Source organism: Coregonus lavaretus (genome assembly GCF_964263955.1).
Source record: "Coregonus lavaretus genome assembly, contig: HAP1_SCAFFOLD_465, whole genome shotgun sequence".
NCBI classification, from domain to species: Eukaryota; Metazoa; Chordata; class Actinopteri; order Salmoniformes; family Salmonidae; genus Coregonus; species Coregonus lavaretus.
In genome coordinates this window covers 219,848-247,597 of record NW_028164548.1, presented here as the reverse complement: position 1 = coordinate 247,597, position 27,750 = coordinate 219,848, and the positions used below count along the sequence as shown (strand labels likewise).

Genomic DNA, 27,750 nt, shown 5'->3' with positions numbered 1-27,750 from the left:
CACCTCTGTTAAGGTGAGGTGTTGTAAATGTAGTGTAGTCAGTCTGTTAAGGTGAGGTGTTGTAAATGTAGTGTAGTCACCTCTGTTAAGGTGAGGTGTTGTAAATGTAGTGTAGTCAGTCTGTTAAGGTGAGGTGTTGTAAATGTAGTGTAGTCAGTCTGTTAAGGTGAGGTGTTGTTAAATGTAGTGACGTCACCTCTTAAGGCGAGGCGTTGTAAATGTCCCAACACAGGAAGTCCATAGGAAGAAATGGACGTTATGGGTAGAAGACAAAAACATCGGAGGTTTGTAGCTTTCTTTTACAATATAATGTAGAAAAGTGTTCTGGAGAAGTTAGGCTATCATAGAGAGACAGAAGATTTAGGGGTAAGACATCTGCAGAATTGTAAAGTTAATACAATACTGATTTCAACTTTCAAGAATGCTAATTTTACTGTACATTGGTGTTGATTCATATTGCTTAGCCTAATCAATATGATCCAATGTGATGTGATGTTATAGGCTACAGGGCTATGAGGTAGGGTATTATTGGTAAAGGCGATTGACATCACATTATCGTGATTATTATCCGCATGTCGAAACTGCGTTAGAAAGAGGTGCATCGGAATTATGTAAAGCTGTCACTAAAGAAAATAGTCTGTTTCGTCAAGTCAGTCAAGTAAAAATGACGCGCAACAATAGCATAGAAACTAATTAAATGTTGGGATAAATCAAAGTTCAAGTTGAAAATGCTTTCTGGCGACACCGATCAGAAAGGCTGTGGTCCGTTTTGCTCAGTGCTCTAGGCTTCATATAACTTGGCCAGCGCACTGTTGCGTAATGTTTCGCATCGTTGTCGGCACACCTGAATACAAGCCCGGGTGCAAAGGGCGAGATAAACTGTTGGCACCTCATGTGAAGTCGAGCAGTGCATGGGTGTATTCACTAAGGGCACTATTCCAACTTATAAAATGACGCCTTTCCTACGCACTGCTCATAGTTTCTATTCAGAAATATTGGAAGATGGAAAAAAAGTGTACAATAGGGGTTGAATAGGGGGGTCCTATACATTTACCCTAATTCTCACTAATCATGGAACTGTATGAAACCGGTTCAGTCGTCGTGAACCGTGAACCAGGCTACAGGTTTAACCTGCTACGTGTGGTCTGAGTTCCATAATGATTCAAACAGGCTACATGTCCTAAATTCTTGCACAACGTTAGCCTAATGCTAACGACCCTCAGGAACAACTGACGTGACAGAGGAAAGAAAGGGAAACAGAAAGGAATGATGCTAAATGTAAGTTACAAATTGAAGAAAACGAACACTAAAGTGACAGTTATAAATGTATGTGGGTTTTACTGACGGTGGCTCTCGATAGTGGCTGATATTTAACATGATACAACTTGTAAAATAAACGGAGAAAAGCCTGGGCACAGCCTATAATTAAAACATTCCGAAGCTCATACATCAACTCGTCAGGTTCAGTCCTACAGAAGCCTAAAGCTTGGGGGTCCAAATTGCATCCACGCCTATTATGAGGTCACACCAGTAGAGGTGCGTGTGTAAAATCACTGGGGAAGACAGAAAAATACAATACAATCTATGTGTTGTAATAATGTTTTTGCTCTATAACCTGTTAATTCATATGCCTTGTGACCCTGATATAGGCTTTAGGCCTAAAGGTCGAGACAATAAGAAGACACAGTGGGAGAATAAATTCAACCACACCTTTGTTTTATCACAAAACCAGAGAGCAACTTCTGTCCGGTTAAGTCCACAAAGCATATTCTATGTAACAGACAGTTACATGACCTACATCATGGTCAAGCAAGTTAATGTTTCCGATCACTAAACAACTATTGATTTAGAACCACAGAGAGTTACCGCAAGTTGTAAATGCAGTGTAGTCACCTCTGTTAAGGTGTGTGTGTGTGTGTGTGTGTGTGTGTGTGTGTGTGTGTGTGTGTCTGTGTGTGTGTGTGTGTGTGTGTGTGTGTGTGTGTGTGTGTGTGTGTGTGTGTGTGTTAGAGAGAGAGACAGATCCTATGTCAATAAGCTCTAAGGTCCTATGTTACTACACAGTGTATAGAGTACGTACTCTCAAATGACACCCTTTTCCCTATATAGTGCACTACTTTTGATATTGCATTATGCTCAATCTCCACCTCTCCCTACCTCCCTCCCTCCCTCCCTCCCTCCACCCCCCCTCCCTCCCTCCCTCCCTCCACCTCTCCCTCTCTACCCCCACCTCTCCCTCTCTCCTCCCTCCCTCCCTCTACCTCTCCCCTCCCTCCCTGTCGCCATCTCTCCCTCTACCTCTCCCCTCCCCCCTCCCTCCCTCTCTCCCCCCACCTCTCCCTCCCTCCCTCCCTCCCTCTACCTCTCCCCTCCCTCCATCTCATGTCCCAACATAGGTAGTATAAGGAAGTAGAGGAAGAAATGGACCTTACAGGTAGAAGACAAAAACATCGGAGGTTTGTAGCTTTCTTTTACAATTTAATGTAGAAAAGTGTTCTGGAGAAGTTAGGCTATCATAGAGAGACAGATAATTTAGGGGTAAGACATCTACAGAAATGTAAAGTTAATACAATACTGATTTCTACTTTCAAGAATGATCATTTTACTGTACATTGGTGTTGATTCATATTGCTTAGCCTAATCAATATGATCCAATGTGATGTGATGTTATAGGCTACAGGGCTATGAGGAAGGGTATTATTGGTAAAGGCGATTGACATCACATTATCGTGATTATTATCCACATGATGAAACAACGTTAGAAGACGTGCATCGGAATTATGTAAAGCTGTCACTAAAGAAAATAGTCTGTTTCGACAAGTCAGTCAAGTAAAAATGACGCGCAACAATAGACATAGAAACTATTTAAATGTTGGGATAAATCAAAGTTCAAGTTGAAAATGCTTTCTGGCGACACCGATCAGAAAGGCTGTGGTCCGTTTTGCTCAGTGCTGTACGCTTCATATAACTTGGCCAGCGCACTGTTGGGTAATGTTCCTCATCGTTGTCGGCACACCTGAATACAAGCCCGGGTGCAACGGACGAGATAAACTGTTGGCACCTCATGTGAAGTCAAGCAGTGCATGGGTGTATTCACTAAGGGCACTATTCCAACTTATGAAATTACGCCTTTCTTACCTGGCTTGGAGAATTAAGTAAAACCACAAGTCCGAATCCCTATCTCCATCCATGGTTCATTTAGGAAAGGACCAATGTTAACTAACTAGCTAGACACCAGAGGACAACGATGCAAGAATTCAAGTTGTTTCTGTCAAAAACCAAGCTGGTTTACCTTGACACCTTTTATTGGTGCACCAGAACCAATCACAGTTGAGCTCGCTCAGTTTAGCTCAACGCTGATTGGCTCATTTCTAATAGTTTTTTAAATCAAAGGCCAAATGCTCGCAGGCTTCCCTTGTCTTCAATGCTACGGGCAACAATGTCATACTCGTTTGGACCAGACAGCATCAGATAGATGGCCTACACATAGAGAGACAGAGGGGCGCTGTTTAGCTCGCTCGGATGCTTTCTCCTGTGAGATACATTCAGCCTCTTGCGAATTAAAGGACAATTATGAAGCAAAGAGAGACGAAAGATACATTATAGCCTGGCTTCCCTTGGTATAGAATAAATACCTGTCAGCTATTTTAACTGTCTGTAATGTCTACTTGGTAAATGTTTATAATGTCTGTCAATCTAAGCTGTAACGTATTTTTAGTTGTGTTTACCCGAGGTAGACTAGCTGTTGTTATGGAGTCAGCTAATGGGGATCCAACCAGGGAGACTAGCTGTTGTTATGGAGTCAGCTAATGGGGATCCAACCAGGTAGACTAGCTGTTGTTATGGAGTCAGTTAATGGGGATCCAACCAGGTAGACTAGCTGTTGTTATGGAGTCAGCTAATGGGGATCCAACCAGGTAGACTAGCTGTTGTTATGGAGTCAGCTAATGGGGATCCAACCAGGTAGACTAGCTGTTGTTATGGAGTCAGCTAATGGGGATTGTAGTGGCTTCCTTTCCTCTTTACCATAGCCACTGCCCTAGCCTGAAGCGGGGTTGTTTCGGACGCATACAGTCCACACTCAACGTTTCCAAACGGCCAAACATTCAATGAGATCCAGGGATATAGTGCAACAAAAATGTTTATTCTTCTTATCTAACAAAAAGGTATTCTCCAATCAACTTAAAGCAGAGATTACTTGAAATGCAAATACATAATATAATATGACCTGTCTGTCTGTATTTCTGTATGTCTATATGATCAAAAAACTATACCGCTCCCGCATCTAGCAAGGACTCCTCCCCCCGAAGGCCCAACTTCCTGCCTTTATACTAACACAATTAACACAGTACAATGAATGGGCGAGAGGGGGGGGCAAAAACTGAGTTACACTAATAACAAATGAATAAATCTCAATCCGGTAAATAAATCATAAAGGTACGTACCTAATATTTCATCATATACATTAATATTTAATATATTTACACAAATGTACATGGAGCTCAGTATGTTCAGTCTTTTATACAAAATATGCCCAAATCGGCTCTAACATACCGGCCCCTAATTGTTGACTGCACTGAATGCACAACAATTACTTAATATTCAAACGTAGAGCCAATACAAAAACATTCTATACCAGAGCACCATTACAGTTCATAGCTATATACAAATATACAAGGTGCTATATAGGAAAATAGTCCATAGATCTCAGTCTGAGTTGAAGTGTAAAGGTGTTCAACTTCCAAAAAATGTCAAGAGTTTGACGTCCACAAAATGTATGACATCAAAGAATGTAAGAGTACGACATCAACGAATCAGAGGTGCACGTGATTCAAAGATGGGGCACTGTGTGTGTGTGTGTCTCACTTCGTCGCCTCAAGGAGCAGACAGAGTTTATTGATAGGTCTCTGTAGGATATTGGTCTTAGTCTTAACCATGACACTCCGGACAAGACCTTTGGCCCCTGGCAAAGCCTTCACCACACGCCCCATTAGCCAAGAGTTCCTTGGGGCGGTGTCATCGACGATGACCACAAGGTCACCAGGACTGAAGTTTCTCTTAGTTTTGTTCCACTTGTTCCGCTCCTGCATAAGTGGTAGATACTCCCTGATCCATCTCTTCCAGAAGAGGTCAGTGATATATTGTACTTGCTTCCATCTCCTTCTTGAGTATAGGTCACTTCTCTGGAATAGTCCTGGTGGCAGGACTGGCTTTGCTTTCAGATGAAGCAGATGGTTCGGAGTCAGGGGTTCTAGATCGTTAGGGTCATTTGTTACAGTAGTGATTGGTCTGTCGTTCATAATCGCCTCAACTTCACACAAGGCTGTCTGCAAAGCCTCATCATCCAGTACTTGCTCTTTAAGGACTGAATAGAGGATCTTTTTCACCAGTCGGATCAACCTCTCCCATACCCCCCCATGGTGGGCTCCAGAGGGAGGGTTGAATGACCATGTCACTCCTTCCTTCAGTAATTTATTTTGAATCTTGTTGTGATCCAGCTCTTTCAGAGCTTCTCCTAGCTCTCTGTGTGTTCCGACAAAGTTGGTGCCATTGTCTGTTCTGATACTTGTTACTGGGCCCCTTCGACAGATGAACCTGCGCAGGGCATTGATGCAGGAATCAGTATCCAGATAACTAGCAACTTCTAGATGGACAGCTCGACTCACAAGGCAAGTAAAGATCACACCATACCGCTTCACATGAACGCGGCCTCGCTTCACCTCTATGGGGCCGAAGTAATCTATGCCCACATGGGTGAAAGGCGGCAAATCAGGTGCTACCCGATCTTGTGGAAGGTCAGCCATCTTCTGTTCCCCAGCTCTAGCTTGCATCCGCCTGCAGAAGACACAGCTCTTAAGGATCTTCCTTGCTAAGGAGTTGGCACAGGGTATCCAATATCGCTGGCGAAGTCTAGAAAGCTTCCGCATTGTCTCCGTACTGCTGTGCTGTTTGTTGCTACTTGGCTACCTGCCAAACTATTCACGTTTTACTTTTAATAAACGTTTAATCAATCTTTGTGTTCAACATATTTACCAACTTTTTAGTTTTGTCCTCACTCATCTTTTTTCGTTAAACTTTTTCACCCCGGACGTTTATCCCGAGACAGAAGAGTCATTTTCCTGTGCGTTTTAGCTGCCAACTTTACGTTATTTTCCTTTTTTCCATCGCAACTTTTTTTCCCTTATTCAACTTTTTCACTCCGGACGCTTTATCTGGACATGGTTCATCAACATCTTCAACAGCCGAAGCTAAGTAGTAACATTAACATGATGTCTTCTAATTGCAGTCGCTGTACTCATAATATACAGGAGAACGATCGCCTTACGGCGAAAATAGCTGTGCTACAAGCCCAGCTTCAGACGCAATCGTTAGGCAAGGGTAATCTCAGTGTAGGAAAGGAAGAAACAGCGTCTGTGCCACCAGTAAGTACAGACAGTAACGTTAGTATAAATCCCCCCGCACAGTCCCTGCAGCCGGACAACTTTCTCATGGCTTCTGGAGGGAAATACTGTTGGAATGCTCAACCGGTGTCGCTCATTCAGCCGACAGAAACCTTCAACCGGTTTTCCCCATTATGTAGCGAGTCGGAGTCTGAGTCTGAGTCTTCTCTAGTCTCTACTCCTCCCGTTACGGGGTCTGAGACGCCGAAGGCTCCCACCATTAGCTCTGACAAATTGAAAACCCTAGTCATTGGCGACTCCATTACCCGCAGTATTAGACTTAAAACGAATCACCCAGCGATCATACACTGTTTACCAGGGGGCAGGGCTACCGACGTTAAGGCTAATCTAAAGATGGTGCTGGCTAAAGCTAAAACTGGCGAGTGTAGAGAGTATAGAGATATTGTTATCCACGTCGGCACCAACGATGTTAGGATGAAACAGTCAGAGGTCACCAAGTGCAACATAGCTTCAGCGTGTAAATCAGCTAGAAAGATGTGTCGGCATCGAGTAATTGTCTCTGGCCCCCTCCCAGTTAGGGGAAGTGACGAGCTCTACAGCAGAGTCTCAGCACTTAATCGCTGGTTGAAAACTGTTTTCTGCCCCTCCCAAAAGATAACATTTGTGGATAATTGGCCCTCTTTCTGGGACTCACCCACAAACAGGATCAAGCCTGACCTGCTGAGGAGTGACGGACTCCATCCTAGCTGGAGGGGTGCTCTCCTCTTATCTACCAACATAGATAGGGCTCTAACTCCTCTAGCCCCACAGTGAAATAGGGTGCAGGCCAGGCAGCAGGCTGTTAGCCAACCTGCCAGCTTAGTGGAGTCTGCCAATAGCACAGTCAGTGTAGTCAGCTCAGCCATACCCATTGAGACTGTGTCTGTGCCTCGACCTAGGTTGGGCAAAACTAAACATGGCGGTGTTCACCCTAGCAATCTTATTAGGATAAAGACCTCCTCCATTCCTGCCATTATTGAAAGAGATCGTGATACCTCACATCTCAAAATAGGGTTACTTAATGTTAGATCCCTCACTTCAAAGGCAGTCATAGTCAATGAACTAATCACTGATCATAATCTTGATGTGATTGGCCTGACTGAAACATGGCTTAAGCCTGATGAATTTGCTGTGTTAAATGAGGCCTCACCTCCTGGTTACACTAGTGACCATATTCCCTGTGCATCCCGCAAAGGCGGAGGTGTTGCTAACATCTACGATAGCAAATTTCAATTTACAAAAAAAAAAATGGCGTTTTCATCTTTTGAGCTTCTAGTCATGAAATCTATGCAGCCTACTCAATCACTTTTTATAGCTACTGTTTACAGGCCTCCTGGGCCATATACAGCGTTCCTCTCTGAGTTTCCTGAATTCCTATCAGACCTTGTAGTCATAGCAGATCATATTCTAATTTTTGGTGATTTTAATATTCACATGGAGAAGTCCACAGACCCACTCCAAAAGTCTTTCGGAGCCATTATCGACTCAGTGGGTTTTGTCCAACATGTCTCTGGACCTACTCACTGCCACAGTCATACTCTGGACCTAGTTTTGTCCCATGGAATAAATGTTGTAGATCTTAATGTTTTTCCACAAAATCCTGGACTATCGGACCACCATTTTATTACATTTGCAATCGCAACAAATAATCTGCTCAGACCCCAACCAAGGAGCATCAAAAGTCGTGCTATAAATTCTCAAACAACACAAAAATTCATTGATGCCCTTCCAGACTCCTTCTGCCTACCCAAGGACGTCAGAGGACAAAAATCAGTTAACCACTTAACTGAGGAACTCAATTTAACCTTGCGCAATACCCTAGATGCAGTTGCACCCCTAAAAACGAAAAACATTTGTCATAAGAAACTAGCTCCCTGGTATACAGAAAATACCCGAGCTTTGAAGCAAGCTTCCAGGAAATTGGAACGGAAATGGCGCCACACCAAACTGGAAGTCTTCCGACTAGCTTGGAAAGACAGTACCGTGCAGTACCGAAGAGCCCTCACTGCTGCTCGATCATCCTACTTTTCCAACTTAATTGAGGAAAATAAGAACAATCCCAAATTTCTTTTTGATACTGTTGCAAAGCTAACTAAAAAGCAGCATTCCCCAAGAGAGGATGGCTTTCACTTCAGCAGTGATAAATTCATGAACTTCTTTGAGGAAAAGATCATGACCATTAGAAAGCAAATTACGGACTCCTCTTTGAATCTGCGTATTCCTCCAGGGCTTAGCTGTCCTGGATCTGCACAGCTCTGCGAGGGCCTGGGATCGGGAGAGACACTTAAGTGTTTTAGTACTATATCTCTTGACACAATGATGAAAATAATCATGGCCTCTAAACCTTCAAGCTGCATACTGGATCCTATTCCTACTAAACTGCTGAAGGAGCTGCTTCCTGTGCTTGGCCCTCCTATGTTGAACATAATAAACAGCTCTCTATCCACCGGATGTGTACCAAACTCACTAAAAGTGGCAGTGATAAAGCCTCTCTTGAAAAAGCCAAACCTTGACCCGGAAAATATAAAAAACTATCGGCCTATATCGAATCTTCCATTCCTCTCAAAAATTTTAGAAAAAGCTGTTGCGCAGCAACTCACTGCCTTTCTGAAGACAAACAATGTATACGAAATGCTTCAGTCTGGTTTTAGACCCCATCATAGCACTGAGACTGCACTTGTGAAGGTGGTAAATGACCTTTTAATGGCGTCAGACCGAGGCTCTGCATCTGTCCTCGTGCTACTAGACCTTAGTGCTGCCTTTGACACCATCGATCACCACATTCTTTTGGAGAGACTGGAAACCCAAATTGGTCTACACGGACAAGTTCTGGCCTGGTTTAGATCCTACCTGTCGGAAAGATATCAGTTTGTCTCTGTGAATGGTCTGTCCTCCGACAAATCAACTGTACATTTCGGTGTTCCTCAAGGTTCCGTTTTAGGACCACTATTGTTTTCACTATATATTTTACCTCTTGGGGATGTTATTCGAAAACATAATGTTAACTTTCACTGCTATGCGGATGACACACAGCTGTACATTTCAATGAAACATGGTGAAGCCCCAAAATTGCCCTCGCTAGAAGCCTGTGTTTCAGACATAAGGAAGTGGATGGCTGAAAACTTTTTACTTTTAAACTCGGACAAAACAGAGATGCTTGTTCTAGGTCCCAAGAAACAAAGAGATCTTCTGTTAAATCTGACAATTCATCTTGATGGTTGTAAAGTCGTCTCAAATAAAACTGTGAAGGACCTCGGCGTTACTCTTGACCCTGATCTCTCTTTTGACGAACATATCAAGACTGTTTCAAGGACAGCTTTTTTCCATCTACGTAACATTGCAAAAATCAGAAATTTTCTGTCCAAAAATGATGCAGAAAAATTAATCCATGCATTTGTTACTTCTAGGTTAGACTACTGCAATGCTCTATTTTCCGGCTACCCGGATAAAGCACTAAATAAACTTCAGTTAGTGCTAAATACGGCTGCTAGAATCCTGACTAGAACCAAGAAATTTGATCATATTACTCCAGTGCTAGCTTCCCTACACTGGCTTCCTGTTAAGGCAAGGGCTGATTTCAAGGTTTTACTGTTAACCTATAAAGCGTTACATGGGCTTGCTCCTACCTATCTTTCCGAGTTGGTCCTGCCGTACATACCAATACGTACGCTACGGTCACAAGACGCAGGCCTCCTAATTGTCCCTAGAATTTCTAAGCAAACAGCGGGAGGCAGGGCTTTCTCCTATAGATCTCCATTTTTATGGAACAGTCTGCCTACCCATGTGAGAGACGCAGACTCGGTCTCAACCTTTAAGTCTTTACTGAAGACTTATCTCTTCAGTAGGTCATATGATTGAGTGTAGTCTGGCCCAGGAGTGTGAAGGTGAACGGAAAGGCTGGAGCAACGAACAGCCCTTGCTGTCTCTGCCGGGCCGGTTCCCCTCTCCACTGGGGTTCTCTGCCTCTAACCCTGTTGCAGGGGCTGAGTCACTGGCTTGCTGGTGCTCTTTCATGCCGTCCCTGGGAGGGGTGCGTCACTTGAGTGGGTTGAGTTACTGACGTGATCTTCCTGTCTGGGTTGGCGCCCCCCCCCTTGGTTTGTGCTGTGGTGGAGACCTCTGTGGGCTATACTCGGCCTTGTCTCAGGATTGTAAGTTGGTGGTTGGGGATATCCCTCTAGTGGTGCGGGGGCTGTGCTTTGGCGGAGTGGGTGGGGTTATATCCTTCCTGTTTGGCCCTGTCCGGGGGTTTCTTCGGATGGGGCCACAGTGTCTCCGGACCGCTCCTGTCTCAGCCTCCAGTATTTATGCTGCAGTAGTTTATGTGTCGGGGGGCTGGGGTTAGTTGGTTATACCTGGAGTACTTCTCCTGTCTTATCCAGTGTCCTGTGTGAATTTAAGTATGCTCTCTCTAATTCTCTCGTTCTCTCTTTCTCTCTGAAAACCTGAGCCCTAGGACCATACGTCAGGACTACCGGGCATGATGACACCTTGCTGTCCCCAGTCCGCCTGGCCTTGCTGCTATTCCAGTTTCAACTGTTCTGCCTGCGGCTACGAAACCCCTACCTGTCCCAGACCTGCTGTTTTCAACTCTTTAATGATCGGCTATGAAAAGCCAACTGAGAGACCTGAGCCCTAGGACCATACGTCGGGACTACCGGCCGTGGTGACTCCTTGCTGTCCCCAGTCCGCCTGGCCTTGCTGCTATTCCAGTTTCAACTGTTCTGCCTGCGGTTATGGAACCCCTACCTGTCCCAGACCTGCTGTTTTCAACTCTTAATGATCGGCTATGAAAAGCCAACTGAGATTTATTCCTGATTATTATTTGACCATGCTTGTCACTTATGAACATTTTTGAACATCTTGGCATGGTTCTGTTATAATCTCCACCCGGCACAGCCAGAAGAGGACTGGCCACCCCTCATAGCCTGGTTCCTCTCTAGGTTTCTTCCTAGGTTTTCGCCTTTCTATGGAGTTTTTCCTAGCCACCGTGCTTCTACACCTGCATTACTAGCTGTTTGGGGTTTTAGGCTGGGTTTCTGTACAGCACTTCGAGATATTAGCTGATGTAAGAAGGGCTACATAAAATAAAGTTGATTGATTGATTGATTGATGTGACCTCTCCCAGAGTGGCCAACCTGCTCATGGATGTGGAGTAAGATCAGTCTGGAGATGTAGGAGTCTTTGGGCAGGATCATAGGATTCTTTAGTTCCGTAGGCATAGCAGCTTTGCTTAACCTTCCTCCTACTCTCAGAATGCCATTGTCAACTATTGGATCAAGCTTACAGATTGAGCCGCTTCTCTTGGCACATTGTTTTCCTTTTACATCTAGTGCAATTTCTTGTTTAAAGTGCTGTCGTTGCTCAAATCGAATGATGACCTTTTCTGCTTCATCTAGGTCATCTACAGACAGACTTTCTTTTCCAAACGTCAGTTTGAACTTGTCAATTTGTTCCTTCAGTGAGTTTGTCAGACTCTGATCTGATCCTGGATCGGTTTGGGTGAGAACTTTCCTTTTCTGGCTTAACTGTAGTAGAAGTCTCTTCAGTTTCAGCATCCAGGCAACTGCTTTCTTCAAGCTGTTCCATGTTGAATAGTACTCAATCAGTTTGCTGGTCGGACTCTTTTCTTCCACACATGTACTGTTTACGATGACGTCTTTTCTCACCTCTGGATCATCTGGAGGGATGGAGCCAAGCTCCTCGGGGACTTTCGGCCATTGTGTTTCTGTTTTCTCCAGGAATTCTGGTCCTTTGCGCCATCTCTTTGAGTTCAGGAAAGTTTCAACATGTAATCCTCTTGAGGCATCATCGGCTGGGTTGTGTTTGGAGTTCAAATACCTCCACTGTTTTGCTTTCGATAGGTCACGGATCATAGCAACCCTATTAGCCACAAAAGTATGGAATCTCTTGGTATCGTTGCGGATGTATTTTAGCACCGACTGGCTGTCTGTCCAGAAAGTTGACTCCTCAAGTTCAATCTGGAGCTCCAACCTTAACATCCTGTCCACTCGCACTGCCAATGTTGCTGCAGCTAGTTCCAGTCTGGGGATCGTCATCTGCTTGAGTGGGGTCACCCTTGATTTCCCCAGTATGAATGCGATGTGGACCTTTTCCATAACGTTTGTGAACCTAAGGTAGCTTGCCGTGCCATAACCTTGTTCACTTGCATCACCGAAGTGATGCAGCTGTGCGGTCTTGATTTGACCAAAGTTCTCCGGCATCATACACCTGTTGATCTGGAATCTGGAGAGCAGGTCCAGCTCTGAGAGCCATCTCTTCCATGAAATAGAGTGTTCTTCAGGGATGACTTCGTCCCATCCACACTTTAGCTTGCAGAGCACTTGAAGAATTTGCTTTGCCTTTAATACGAATGGGGCGAGGAAACCTAATGGATCATAAATAGAGCTGACAGTTGAGAGAATACCTCTTCTTGTAAGGGGTCTGTTCTTGACAGTGACCTGGAAGGTAAACACATCCCTTTCAATGTTCCATCGGATTCCAAGTGCTCTTTCAACAGGCAGCTTTTCTCTGTCCAGGTCCAGTTCTTTTATCTGCTTGGCTTTGTGTTCATCAGGGATAGAAGCTAGTACAGTGCGGCTGTTGCTGACCCACTTGGTCAATTTGAACCCACCTTGAGAGCACACATCCCTGAGGTTTCTTGTGAGAGCTATGGCTTGTTCTTCTGTGGCCACTGACTTGAGGCAGTCATCAACATAGAAGTTGGACTTGACTGTTTGAATCACCTCTTCATCGTACCCCTCACAGTTGTCTTCTGCAGTCTTTCGCAGTGCAAAGTTTGCACAACTTGGAGAGGATATAGCACCGAAAAGATGTACTGTCATTCTGTACTCCTCCAATCTTTTGTTAGTATCACCATCCGGCCACCATAGGAATCGCAGGAAGTCTAAGTCATCTTCATGGACACGTACTTGATGGAACATTCCTTCGATGTCTGCCATCATGGCAATGTGCTCTTGCCGAAATCTTAGCAAGACTCCTATAAGCGTGTTTGCCAGGTCAGGGCCTTGAAGGAGTTCACTGTTAAGAGATGTACCTTTATAGGATGATGAACAGTCAAACACCACTCGTATCGTTCCTTTGCGCTTATGGTGAACGCCATGGTGTGGTATGTACCATACCTTGCCTTTCTCTCTGAGGAGCTGTTCTTGTGGTACCTTCTCGGCGTAACCTTTTGTTATCATCTCTTCCATGAAGCCTTTGTACTCTGCAGCGTAACCTTTGTCCTTCTTGAACTTCCTGATAATATTTAGAGCCCGCTGCTTTGCCATGTCACGGTTGTTTGGCAGGACTACATCTTTGTTGCGAAAGGGCAACGGTAAGTAGTAGTGATGGTCTTTGAGGGTTATGGAGCTTGATACTATCTCCATAAACCTACGATCCTCAGCTGACATCTCACTTTTCTCTTCATACTCTCTCTCAGGGAAGTCATGGTTGTACTGATTTACAAGAAGAACCCCCAGGTCGGCCATTGAGATACGATTGGCCATCACCGTAGGACGCCCAGATTCTTCTGCCATGGTACAACTGTTGAGAGGACCATTCATCACCCATCCAAAGAGGGTTTTCACTGCATACGGTCCGTTGCCTTGGCTATTTATGATTTGCCAGGGTTCCATTGCCTTTGGAGCATTTACGCCAATCAGAAGTTCGACGTCGGCATCAATCTCCTTCAACTGAACCTCTTTCAGGTATGGCCACCTTTTGAGCTCTTTCTGAGTGGGAATGTTCTCTCTTGTCACTGGGATCTTATGTTGGGTGTAGACCTTTGGTAATGCAAGAAATGTGTCGCCTTCCACATTGCCAATCTCTAATCCAGATATCTCGAAGCTCTTGGTAGGACTCTCCTGCCCCATTGTGCGTAGCAGAATTTCAGTCGCACTGCCTTTAGCTTGCAACTGCCTCATGAGTCTCTCCGTACAAAATGTTGCTGAGCTACCAGAATCGAGAAACGCATAGGTTAACACAGACTTGCTTCCATTTGCCACCTTTACTTGAACTGGCACAATTGCAAGTGCACAATCTGTACCGGCCCCGGTATCTTCACCAGCTTCCAGTGAAACAAGAGCACTGCTGACAGTCTCCTCCCGCTTTACTGCTACACCACTCATATCTGCCTTTTGAGATCTAAATCTCTCTCTTCCTTCAATGTGCAGGATAGTGGGGTGCTTTCTTTGACAGCTCTGACAGGTCATCCTTCTTTTACATTCTCTGCTTAAGTGTCCTCTCATCAAACAGCCAAAACAAAGGCCTTTTGATCTCAGAAACTCAACCTTGAACTCATGTGGCTGTGCCTTCACCTGTTGGCAGTCGACCAATAAATGCGCACCAGCACAAAATATACATGAGATACTGGGAGCATCAGAAGGGTAGGTGCCTGGTCTCTTTACTTTGAATGTTTGTTCTTTTAAAGGTTTTTCAGAGTCACAATCTGCCACTACAGCTACTGTAGTGGCAAAGCTGCTTCCCCTACTCTTGGACTTGAACTGCTGTTTAAAGTCAGCTTCTGTTTTGGGTTTTAAAAACCTTTTGTTGTACAGGGGATCTTGAATATCTCCATACAACGGATCCTGCAGTATTTTGGCCTGTTTTTCCATGAACGTTACCAGGTCACTGAACTGGGCCCTCAGGTGACTTCTCTCTAAAATATCACATGCCATAGACCTCCATTTTTCCCTTAGTTTGTAGGGAAGTTTTGACATGATCAGCTTTATGTTGGAGGGAAGATTAAGCTCTTCCATGTTCTGTAGGTCTTGCATAGCGTTACAGCAACCTCTTAGATAGAGTGCATAACCACCCAGTCCCTTTCCATCATCGGGTTTGATGTTTGTCCAGTTCCAAGCCTTTTCCATGTAAGCAGTGGTGACTTTGATTTCATTGCCAAAGTGTTCCTTTAACAACCTCTTAGCTACTGCATAGCCTCTTCTGGCTTCCATATGCAGACAACTACGGACCAGATCCTTGGGCTGACCAGAGGTGTATTGTTCCAGGTAATAGAGCCTATCCTGGTGACTGCTTGTCTTATCTTCTATACCATGCTCAAATGCACGCATGAATGGCCTAAAGTTTAGAGGATCACCGTCAAACATAGGTATCTCCCTAACAGGGAGTGTGGCTTGTTTGTGCTGTAGTACAAGGAGGTCAGCAATTTCATTCTGCCTTTGCATGACAGTAGAGAGGTTATCATGGCTGGTATTATGGCTGATACCCGCAGTGTTGATTCTGTGTCGATTGCTAGACCTTGCTGTTGGCTGCTGAAGAGTGTGGTTTACGACTGTTTTCGGAATAGGGTTTGATGGCTTTGTGGTCGGTTGTTGTAAAACTCTTTGTAGTGGGGTCTTTGGAACTGCACCTAATGCAGCAAACTCAACAGGTGATGGTTCAGGTTCCACATAGACCTCTGGTTCCTGTTTCTCAAAATAAGAGTTCATTCCATCTTCTTGGCTTAGTAAATGGGCTGCCACAGAATGGGATTGAGAAGTTGACTCGGTACTCTCCAGGACCTTCAGTTTGGCATTATATGCTGCTATGTCCGTTTCCAGTGCCATTTTTTCCATCCTAACATTCAGTTGAGCTTTCTCCAGTTCCAATGCATGCTTGTCTTGTAATGATGCTTGGCGAGCTAGTAGAGCTGCTCGTTCTGCCTCGGCTTTAAGGCGTTCAGAGGACACTGAGGAAGCAGTCTTAGAATACTTAGTTTTACTTGATATTTTTGACACATTGGAAATGCTGTCATGTGGTTCAATGAGCGTTTGTGGCTCAACTTCAGCCTTTTTCCATATTTCCACCTCTTTCAGGAAATGTTCATAAGTTCTCATTCTTGGTTGATAATAGTTAATGCTCTCCTGTTCCTGTTCCTCCTCTGTGACCAGCTCTAGCACAGATTCATGAGCCTTCTTAAAGTCATTGAGCACAGCATCAAATGCTTCAAGACTCTCATTCACAGTTGCAATGTTTCCTCCATCAACAAGAAGGACTTTTATTTCATTCATTTTGCGTGTACACACTCCAAGTTTGCCTCTCCGGGCTGCATAGAGTGAATTTAGATGCTCCTCTGCCCTCTCCAGTGGAGTCTTATTTGGGATTTCCTCCTCCATCATTCACTTTTAGTTCACTCAATTTACAATGACACGGTTGTTGGTTTGATTGTTAAACGTAATGCCCCTTTAGACCTCCTTTAATCTTTAAAAACACAGTCATCCATTTCAGCATATTGACCCATTTTGAATTGCACATGTGCAAGTTTGGCATTTTAGATGCGTTTTAAACATTTCATCCCGTTGAGGTTTTGTCCCTTTAATGAAGTTTTAACACGCAGTATCTTTAGATCCTTAAGTTGCATTCGTTGCGTTGATGGATTGCATTTCCACGTTAGGCCAAATATTAGATATATGATTAGGCTACATTGTGCATAGGATCTGTGTTTCCCGAACTTAAACTTCTTAATTGTTTTCACAGCGCTGTATCTTGAATTCCATTCCCAAGTTTATCAAACATTCCAATTATAAGCACATTTGCGCTTCCATAATATGCATGATCAAACGCTCGCCTTGAACAGGGCAGCTCATTCATTCGCAGTGGTTACTCACGGCTGGCGAAATCTAGGAGTTCAAATCCTTCCAAGCGAGCTGTCCTTATGGTCCGAATGCAATTACAAATAGAACAAAATCCAGCGTGTGTCCGAACCGGAGATTTCCTTCCGGTAGTAATCCTTCACGGAGTTTTTTGACTTGAATGTAGTGGCTTCCTTTCCTCTTTACCATAGCCACTGCCCTAGCCTGAAGCGGGGTTGTTTCTGACGCATACAGTCCACACTCAACGTTTCCAAACGGCCAAACATTCAATGAGATCCAGGGATATAGTGCAACAAAAATGTTTATTCTTCTTATCTAACAAAAAGGTATTCTCCAATCAACTTAAAGCAGAGATTACTTGAAATGCAAATACATAATATAATATGACCTGTCTGTCTGTATTTCTGTATGTCTATATGGTCAAAAAACTATACCGCTCCCGCATCTAGCAAGGACTCCTGCCCCCGAAGGCCCAACTTCCTGCCTTTATACTAACACAATTAACACAGTACAATGAATGGGCGAGAGGGGGGGCCAAAAACTGAGTTACACTAATAACAAATGAATAAATCTCAATCCGGTAAATAAATCATAAAGGTACGTACCTAATATTTCATCATATACATTAATATTTAATATATTTACACAAATGTACATGGAGCTCAGTATGTTCAGTCTTTTATACAAAATATGCCCAAATCGGCTCTAACAGGGATCCAACCAGGTAGACTAGCTGTTGTTATGGAGTCAGCTAATGGGGATCCAACCAGGTAGACTAGCTGTTGTTATGGAGTCAGCTAATGGGGATCCAACCAGGTAGACTAGCTGTTGTTATGGAGTCAGGGGATCCAACCAGGTAGACTAGCTGTTGTTATGGAGTCAGCTAATGGGGATCCAACCAGGTAGACTAGCTGTTGTTATGGAGTCAGCTAATGGGGATCCAACCAGGGAGACTAGCTGTTGTTATGGAGTCAGCTAATGGGGATCCAACCAGGTAGACTAGCTGTTGTTATGGAGTCAGCTAATGAGGATCCAACCAGGTAGACTAGCTGTTGTTATGGAGTCAGCTAATGGGGATCCAACCAGGTAGACTAGCTGTTGTTATGGAGTCAGCTAATGGGGATCCAACCAGGGAGACTAGCTGTTGTTATGGAGTCAGTTAATGGGGATCCAACCAGGGAGACTAGCTGTTGTTATGGAGTCAGCTAATGGGGATCCAACCAGGGAGACTAGCTGTTGTTATGGAGTCAGCTAATTGGGATCCATGTCAAATCAAATCAAATTAATAACATATTGGACTGTGCATGTTTAAATGCAACATGAAGTCTCTGTTTGAACTCAGACCACAGACAGTAAAAGTGTTGTCATTGTTAATGTTCGGAAATATTGACTGTTCTGTTATTTCTTATTGTAGCTGAGTGAGCTGTGACTTACATCTAAAATGAGTCTCTCTGGGGAGAGAGAGGAGGGGACCACTGCCTCTAAAATGAGTCTCTCTGGGGAGAGAGAGGAGGGGACCACTGCCTCTAAAATGAGTCTCTCTGGGGAGAGAGAGGAGGGGACCACTGCCTCTAAAATGAGTCTCTCTGGGGAGAGAGAGGATGGGACCACTACCTCTAAAATGTGTCTCTCTGGGGAGAGAGAGGAGGGGACCACTGCCTCTAAAATGAGTCTCTCTGGGGAGAGAGAGGAGGGGACCACTGCCTCTAAAATGAGTCTCTCTGGGGAGAGAGAGGAGGGGACCACTGCCTCTAAAATGAGTCTCTCTGGGGAGAGAGAGGAGGGGACCACTGCCTCTAAAATGACTCAAGACACCAGTTCTAAGAGGTAAGAGATGACATGTAAAATATACAGTTCTCTTAAAGATATAAAACTAAAGGGAAAGGTTTTCCCAAATTACATAAAATGTAGTTCTACATCATTCATTTAAAAGTCCCCAAACCGATTTACCAATTGCAGACTGTAGCTTTATAAAGAAACATCAGTACTTCTATGAGTTCAGCTATACAGTTGTTGAAATGATGTAGATGAGGTACTGATGAGATATTGATGAGGTGATCTGCCTCCCTGTTTTGTTCAGTGTCCAGAAGCCCAGAGCAGAGTCACCTGCCCCCAGCCTGCTATCAATGAAGAGTGATCAGCCACCTGCTTTCAGCCAGGAACCATTACCAGATGACAATAAGGAAGTGGAGAGTTTGGACAGTGAGGATGCATTAAAGATCACACACAACCTTCTGGACAGAAGAAGTAAGACTGTGTTTCATACAATATTACAAAGAACGGGACAAAGGCCCCTCTAACACACACACACACACACACACACTCACACACACACACACACACACACACACACACACACACACACACACACACACACACACACACACACACACACACACACACATGCTCTTATGAGTCCCAACTCTCATTGTTTTCCTACAGGTCAAACTCTTCTGACAGTCCAACAAGACATTAAGGCTAAACTGAAACACAAGTATCAACACATATCTGAAGGAATTGGAAACCATGGAAACCAAAGTCTGTTAAAGGACATCTACACAGAGCTCTACATCACAGAGGGTGGAAGTGGAGGGGTCAATAATGAACATGAGGTGAGACAGATAGAGATGGCATCCAAGAAACAAATCACACAAGAGACACCAATCAAATGCAACGACATCTTCAAGCCTTTAGCTGGACAAGACAAACCTATCAGAACTGTGCTGACAAAAGGAATCGCTGGCATTGGAAAAACAGTCTCTGTGCAGAAGGTCATCCTTGACTGGGCAGAGGGAAAAGCAAATCAGGACGTTCATTTCATGTTTCCTCTTCCTTTCCGTGATCTGAACCTGAAAAAGGACAAATACAGTCTGATGCAACTTCTTTCCCACTACTTCTCAGAGCTGAAAGAGATTGACAGCATTGAAGATGGTGAAACCAAAACTGTTTTCATTTTTGATGGTCTGGATGAGTGTCGACTTCCTCTAGACTTCAAAAACAATGAGAGGTGCTGTGATGTCACGAAGCCAACCTCGGTGGACGTGCTGCTGACAAACCTCATCAAGGGGAATCTGCTTCCCTCTGCTCTCCTCTGGATAACCTCACGGCCTGCAGCAGCCAATCAGATCCCTCCTGAGTGTATTGACCAGGTGACAGAGGTACGAGGGTTCAATGATCCACAGAAGGAGGAGTACTTCAGGAAGAAAATCACAGATCAGAATCTGGCCAATGAAATCATCAAACACATGAAGACATCAAGGAGCCTCCACATCATGTGCCACATGCCAGTCTTCTGTTGGATATCAGCCACTGTCCTTGAGATGATGCTGAAAGAGGCAGAGAAGGATGAAGTCCCCAAAACTCTGACCCAGATGTTCACACACTTCACACTCATCCAATTCATTGTGAAGAACAAGAAGTACAACAAAGCCACAGAGACAAACCCAAAGGAACTGTCTCAGTCAGACAAAGAGATGATCCTGAAACTGGCAGAGCTGGCTTTCCAACAGCTGCAGAAGGGCAACCTGATCTTCTATGAGGAGGACCTGAGAGAGTGTGGCCTTGATGTCACAGAGGCATCAGAGTACTCAGCATTGTGTACAGAGATCTTTAAAGAAGAATCTGGGCTGTACCAAGAGAAGGTCTACAGCTTTGTGCATCTGAGCATTCAGGAGTTTCTAGCAGCAGTGCATGCTTTAGAATCATGTCTGGACAAGAAGGAAAATGTTTTCCCCCCCAAAGCAGTCACTAGTGATGATGATGATGATTCCTCTGACGATGACTATGATAAAGAAACCACTCCAACCCTACTCCAAAATGTCATCACACAACAGTACAGAGACATGAAGTCAGACCCGTTGTATGACTTAAACACGAGAGCAGTGGACCAGGCCTTGAAGAGTGAGAATGGACACCTGGACCTGTTCCTCCGCTTCCTTCTGGGCCTCTCACTGGAGTCCAATCAGAATCTGTTACGAGGCCTTCTGACACAGACAGGAAGTACAACACAGAGCAATGAGGAAACAGTCGAGAGAACAGTCAGGTACCTTTCAGACAAGATCAAATTGGAATCCTCACCAGAAAGGATCATCAACTTGTTCCACTGTCTGAATGAACTTGGTGCCAACTCTCTAGTTGAAGACATGCAAACCTCCCTGCGATCAGGAACTCTTTCAGAAACAAGACTAAAACCTGACCAATGTTCAGCCCTGGCCTACCTGTTGCTGATGTCAGAGGAGGTGCTGGAGGAGTTTGACCTGAAGACATACACCACATCAGAGGAAGGTTATCAGAGGTTGCTGCCGGTAGTGAAAACCTGCAAGAGAGCACTGTAAGTTCTGCTATTGAGTTGATGTATACAGTATCATTATTCTGAAGGATTTGTATATCTAAAAGATTATCTCCTCTCTCCAGACTGGATCACTGTGACCTCACATATGAATCCTGTGAGACTCTGGCCTCAGCTCTGCAGACACCAAACTCCCCCCTGAGAGAACTGGACCTCAGCTACAATGACCTGGGAGACAGAAAAGTGGAGCTGCTCTGTGTTGGACTAACCAGTCCACTCTGCAACATACAGACACTAGTGTGAGTTAAATATCTTCAGTATCCACTGTGTGTGTTTATATATTATGTATGTACTGTATACTGAACAATAATATAAATGCAACATGCAACAATTTGAAAGGTTTACTGAGTTACAGTTCATATGAGGAAATCAGTCAATTGAAATAAATTCATTAGGCCCAAATCTCTGGATTTCACATAAATGGGAATACAGATATGCATCTGTTGGTCACAGATACCTTAAAAAATATAAGTATGGGTGTGTATCAGAAAACCAGTCTGTATCTGGTGTGACCACCATTTGCCTCATGCAGCGCGACACATCTCCTTCACATAGAGTTGATCAGGCTGTTGATTGTGGCCTGTGGAATGTTGTCCCACTCCTTTTCAATGGCTGTGCGAAGTTGCTGGAAACTGCCGGGAACTGGAAGACGCTGTCGTACACGTCGATCCAGAGCATCCCAAACATGCATGTCTGGTGAGTATGCAGTCCATGGAAGAACTGGGACATTTTCAGCTTCTAGGAAATGTATACAGATCCTTGCGACATGGGGCCGTGCATTATCATGCTGAAACATGAGGTGATGGCGGCAGATGAATGGCACGACAATGGGCCTCAGGATCTCGTCACGGTATCTCTGTGCATTCAAATTGCCATCGATAAAATGTGATCGTCTTCATTGTCCGTAGCTTATGCCTGCCCATACCATAACCCCACCGCCACCATGGGGCACTCTGTTCACAACGTTGACCTCAGCAAACAGCTCGCCCACACAATGCCATCACGACGCCATACACGCTTTCTGCCATCTTCCCGGTACAGTTGAAACCGGGATTCATCCATGAAGAGCACACTTCTCCAGTGTGCCAGTGGCCATCGAAGGTGAGCATTTGCCCACAGAAGTTGGTTACGACGCCGAACTGCAGTCAGGTCAAGACCCTGGTGAGGATGTTGTCCTCTGTAGCTCAGCTGGTAGAGCACGGCGCTTGTAACGCCAAGGTAGTGGGTTCAATCCCCGGGACCACCCATACACAAAAATGTATGACTGTAAGTCGCTTTGGATAAAAGCGTCTGCTAAATGGCATATTATTATTATTATTATTATTATTATTATTATTATTATTATGACGAGTACGCAGATGAGCATCCCTGAGACGGTTTCTGACAGTTTGTGCAGAAATTATTCGGTTGTGAAAACCCACAGTTAAATCAGCTGTCCTGGTGGCTTGTCTCAGACCATCCTGCAGGTGAAGAAGCCGGATGTGGAGGTCCTGGGCTGGCGTGGTTACATGTGGTCTGTGATTGTGAGGCCGGTTGGATGTACTGCCAAATTCTCTAAAACGATGTTGGAGGCGGTTTATGGAAGAGAAATTAACATGAAATTCTCTAGCAACAGCTCTGGTGGACATTCCTGCAGTCATCATGCCAATTGCACACTCCCTCAAAACTTGACACATCTGTGGCATTGTGTTGTGTGACAAAACTGCACATTTCAGAGTGGCCTTTTTTTGTCCCCAGCACAAGGTGCACCTGTGTAATGATCATGCAGTTTAATCAGCTTCTTGATATACCACACCTGTCAGGTGAATGGATTATCTTAACAAAATTGATTATCTTAACAAAGGAGAAATGCTCACTAACAGGGATCTAAACAAATTTATGCACAACATTTGAGAGAAATAAGCTTTTGTGCGTATGGAACATATCTGGGATATTTTATTTCAGCTCATGAAATGTGGGACCAACACTTTACATGTTGGGTTTATATTTCTGTTCAGTATAGTTAGTATGTGTATGTTTTTAACATTATTTTAACATTTTTGGGACATATCCAGAAACATACATAACATATATAAAATTAAGGTAAATATCTTGAGTGAGTTAGTATGTTTTTAACATTGGTTAATCATGTGTCCTTCTGTTATTGTCTTAATGCATCTCATTATTCTTAAAGCTTTGCATATTTAAGTGTATCAACATATCTCCTCTCTCCAGACTGTCTGGCTGTAAACTCACATATGAATCCTGTGAGACTCTGGCTTCAGCTCTGCAGACACCAAACTCCCCCCTGAGAGAACTGGACCTCAGCTACAATGACCTGGGAGACAGAGGAGTGGAGCTGCTCTGTGTTGGACTAACCAGTCCACTCTGCAACATACAGACACTAGTGTGAGTTAACTTTCTTCAGTATGAGTTATTATGTGGATGTTTTAAACATTTGTTAATCATGTGCTCTTCTGTCCTCTAGTCTAGGTCAGTGTGGTCTGACAGAGGGTTGCTGTTCAGATCTGGCCTCAGTCCTGAGTTCACCCAACTCACAACTGAAACAACTGGAGCTGAGAGACAATGACCTGCAGGACTCAGGAGTTACACTGCTGTCTGCTGGACTGGAGGATCCAGACTGTAAACTACACACACTGGGGTAAGTACAGCTGTTTCAGTCAGGTCGGTACTGAGCTGAGTTACACTGCCCTCTGCTGGACTGGAGGATCCAGACTGTAAACTACACACACTGGGGTATGTACAGCTGTTTCAGTCAGGTCGGTACTGAGCTGAGTTACACTGCCCTCTGCTGGACTGGAGGATCCAGACTGTAAACTACACACACTGGGGTATGTACAGCTGTTTCAATCAGGTCGGTACTGAGCTTAGTAAAACAAATACTCTGAACATCTGATGTTTCATGACAATGTTTGTGTCATGGACAAATATATGGGTGTCCTACAAGATGATTGACACCAGTCCACCAACCTAGACAGCTGTTGTGTCTCTCTGTATGCTGTCTGGCTGTCTGGTCACAGAGGAGGGCTGTGCTGCTCTGTCTTCAGCTCTGAGGTCAAACCCCTCCCACCTGAAAGAGCTGGACCTGAGCTACAATCACCCAGGAGACTCTGCAGGGGGACTGCTTTCAGCTGCTCTGGTGGATCCCACAGATAAACTGATGAAGCTGAAGTAAGTCAGAATAGATGTCCTAATAGTGTGAGCAGTGGTTGTGTCCTATGAAGTGTAGTAGGTTCAGTAACATGAGGACATGATGGTAGAATACAGGGGAAGTTTACCCAGCAGGCTTAGCACTCCAACACAGCATACATCATCACCACATGAATACTCTTCTTCTGCATCTCTGCTATCCTGTTGGAATTGTACTCTGTTCTGTATGCAGTAGGTAGGATAGAATACCTGTATGTCTCTAGTAATGAATTGTACTCTGTTCTGTATGCAGTAGGTAGAATAGAATACCTGTATGTCTCTAGTAATGAATTGTACTCTGTTCTGTATGCAGTAGGTAAAACTAGCCGCCGAAATTGTCGCAACCCCTAATACTAGTCTGTTCAACCTCTCTTTCATAACGTCTGAGATCCCCAGAGATTGGAAAGCTGCCGCGGTCATCCCCCTCTTCAAAGGGGGTGACACTCTAGATCCAAACTGCTACAGACCTATATCCATCCTGCCCTGCCTTTCGAAAGTATTTGAAAGCCAAGTTAACAAACAGATCACCGACCATTTCGAATACCACCGTACCTTCTCCGCTATGCAATCCTGTTTCCGAGCTGGTCATGGGTGCACTTCAGCCACGCTCAAGGTCCTAAACGATTTTATAACCACGTTTGATAATAGACAGTACTGTGCAGCCGTCTTCATCGACCTGGCCAAGGCTTTCGACTCTGTCAACCACCGCATTCTTATTGGCAGACTAAATAGCCTTGGTTTCTCAAATGACTGCCTCGCCTGGTTCACCAACTACTTCTCAGATAGAGTTCAGTGTGTCAAATCGGAGGGCCTGTTGTCTGGACCTATGGCAGTCTCTATGGGGGTGCCACAGGGTTCAATTCTTGGGCCGACACTTTTCTCCGTGTATATCAATGATGTCGCTCTTGCTGCTGGTGACTCTCAGATCCACCTCTACGCAGACGACACCATTTTGTATACATCTGGCCCTTCATTGGACACAGTGTTAACAAACCTCCAAACGAGCTTCAATGCCATACAACACTCCTTCAGTAGCCTCCAACTGCTCTTAAACACTAGTAAAACTAAATGCATGCTTTTCAATCGAACGCTGCTGGCACCCGCCCACCCGACTAGAATCACCACTCTTGACGGGTCTGACCTAGAGTATGTGGACAACTACAAATACCTAGGTGTCTGGTTAGACTGTAAACTCTCCTTCCAGACTCACATAAAGAATCTCCAATCCAAAGTTAAATCTAGAATCGGCTTCCTATTTCGCAACAAAGCCTCCTTCACTCATGCTGCCAAACATGCCCTCGTAAAACTGACTATCCTACCGATCCTTGACTTCGGCGATGACATTTACAAAATAGCCTCCAACACTCTACTCAGCAAATTGGATGTAGTCTATCACAGTGCCATCCGTTTTGTCTCCAAAGCCCCATACGCTACCCACCACTGTGACCTGTACGCTCTTGTTGGCTGGTCCTCACTACATGTTCGTCGTCAAACCCACTGGCTCCAGGCCATCTATAAATCACTGCTAGGCAAATCCCCGCCTTATCTTAGCTCATTGGTCACCATAGCAGCACCCACCCGTAGTCTGCGCTCCAGCAGGTATATCTCACTGGTCATTCCCAAAGCCAACACCTCCTTTGGCCGCCATTCCTTCCAGTTCTCTGCTGCCAATGACTGGAACGAATTGCAAAAATCTCTGAAGCTGGAGACTCTTATCTCCCTCACTAACTTTAAGCATCAGTTGTCAGAGCACCTTACCGATCACTGCACCTGTACACAGCCCATCTGAAATTAGCCCACCCAACTACCTCATCCCTATATTGTTATTTATTTTGCTCTTTTGCACCCCAGTATCTCTATTTGCACATAATCTCTTGCACATCTAGCATTCCAGTGTTAATACTATTGTAATTATTTTGCACTATAGCCTATTTATTGCCTTACCTCCATAACTTGCTACATTTGCACACACTGTTTTTCTGTTGTATTTTTGACTTTATGTTTTTTACCCCATATGTAACTCTGTGTTGTTTTTATCGCACTGCTTTGCTTTATCTTGGCCAGGTCGCAGTTGTAAATGAGAACTTGTTCTCAACTGGCTTACTTGGTTAAATAAAGGTGAAATAAAAATAAATAACAAATAGAATACCTGTATTTCTCTAGTAATGAACTTGGATAGTGCACCAGAACACAACAATATGGTTTAGATGTTGACTGCTTTATTAGGTCTTTGTCAGTCAATAACCTGTTTCTCCTACAGTGTGGATCATGGTGGAGAGTTCAGGCTGAAACCAGGGCTGAGGAAATGTATGTCTCTTCAATCCTAATTAACTGCATATTCAGAACTACAGTAACATAGTAACTAATCAATATTTGTTCTCTACCTACAAAACAACATTTTATATGAAGATGTGGTTTGATTAAACTACCCTTTTGTCTACAGATGCCTGTCATCTCACCCTGGACCCAAATACAGCAAACCAAGTCCTGATACTGTCTGAGGGGAACAGGAAGGTGACACGGGTGGAGGAGAAGCAGCATTATGAAGTCCATCCAGACATATTTAAATATCATCCTCAAGTTCTCTGCAGAGAAGGCTTATCTGGATCTCGTTATTACTGGGAGGTGGAGATGGATGGGGGCAGGGCTGACATTGGTGTGGCGTACAATGGAATGCAGAGGAAGGGAGTGATGGACAGTTGGATTGGAGACAATAGGAAGTCCTGGGGTTTAGTCTGCTCTAACAGAGGTTATGACTTTTACCATGCTGGAGTCATCTCATCCATCTCTGGTCCTGTTTCTAACAGAGTTGGAGTGTATCTGGACTGGCCAGCTGGTACTTTGTCCTTCTATAGTGTGTCCTCCTCTGGTACACTGACACACCTTTACACAGAACACACCACATTCACTGAACCCCTCTATCCTGGGGTTGGGGTTGGGATTGGGATTAGGATTGGGGCTTTCTCCTCCTCCTCAGTGACCCTGTGTCAGATAGATGACCAACACATTCAAAGGTGAGTCATAGCAATGTTTCATCATGTGTTTTCCTCTGGAATCATTCATAAAATTAGATTAGTAGTGGTGTGTTTTAATGTGTTGACAGTTAGATTATTAGTAGTGGTTTGTTTTAATGTGTTCTGTTGGACCTACAGACAGTTAGATTAGTAGTAGTGGTGTG

At 44.3% G+C, this 27,750-nt stretch overlaps 1 protein-coding gene across 1 annotated transcript; it reads left to right on the top strand.

The window, feature by feature from the left end:
• Window positions 1-239: 239 nt before the first annotated feature.
• On the top strand, window positions 240-27,590 carry LOC311116919 (protein NLRC3-like; the record flags this gene model as incomplete). The annotated part of the gene is made up of 10 exons (XM_084191938.1): window positions 240-284; window positions 2,397-2,456; window positions 18,450-18,862; window positions 19,116-19,282; window positions 19,478-21,365; window positions 23,598-23,771; window positions 23,851-24,024; window positions 24,381-24,554; window positions 26,833-26,879; window positions 27,016-27,590. Exons 3-10 carry the CDS (start codon window positions 18,477-18,479, stop codon window positions 27,588-27,590), a joined length of 3,585 nt encoding a protein of 1,194 aa, XP_084048064.1. The 5' UTR covers window positions 240-284; window positions 2,397-2,456; window positions 18,450-18,476.
• Window positions 27,591-27,750: the final 160 nt, after the last annotated feature.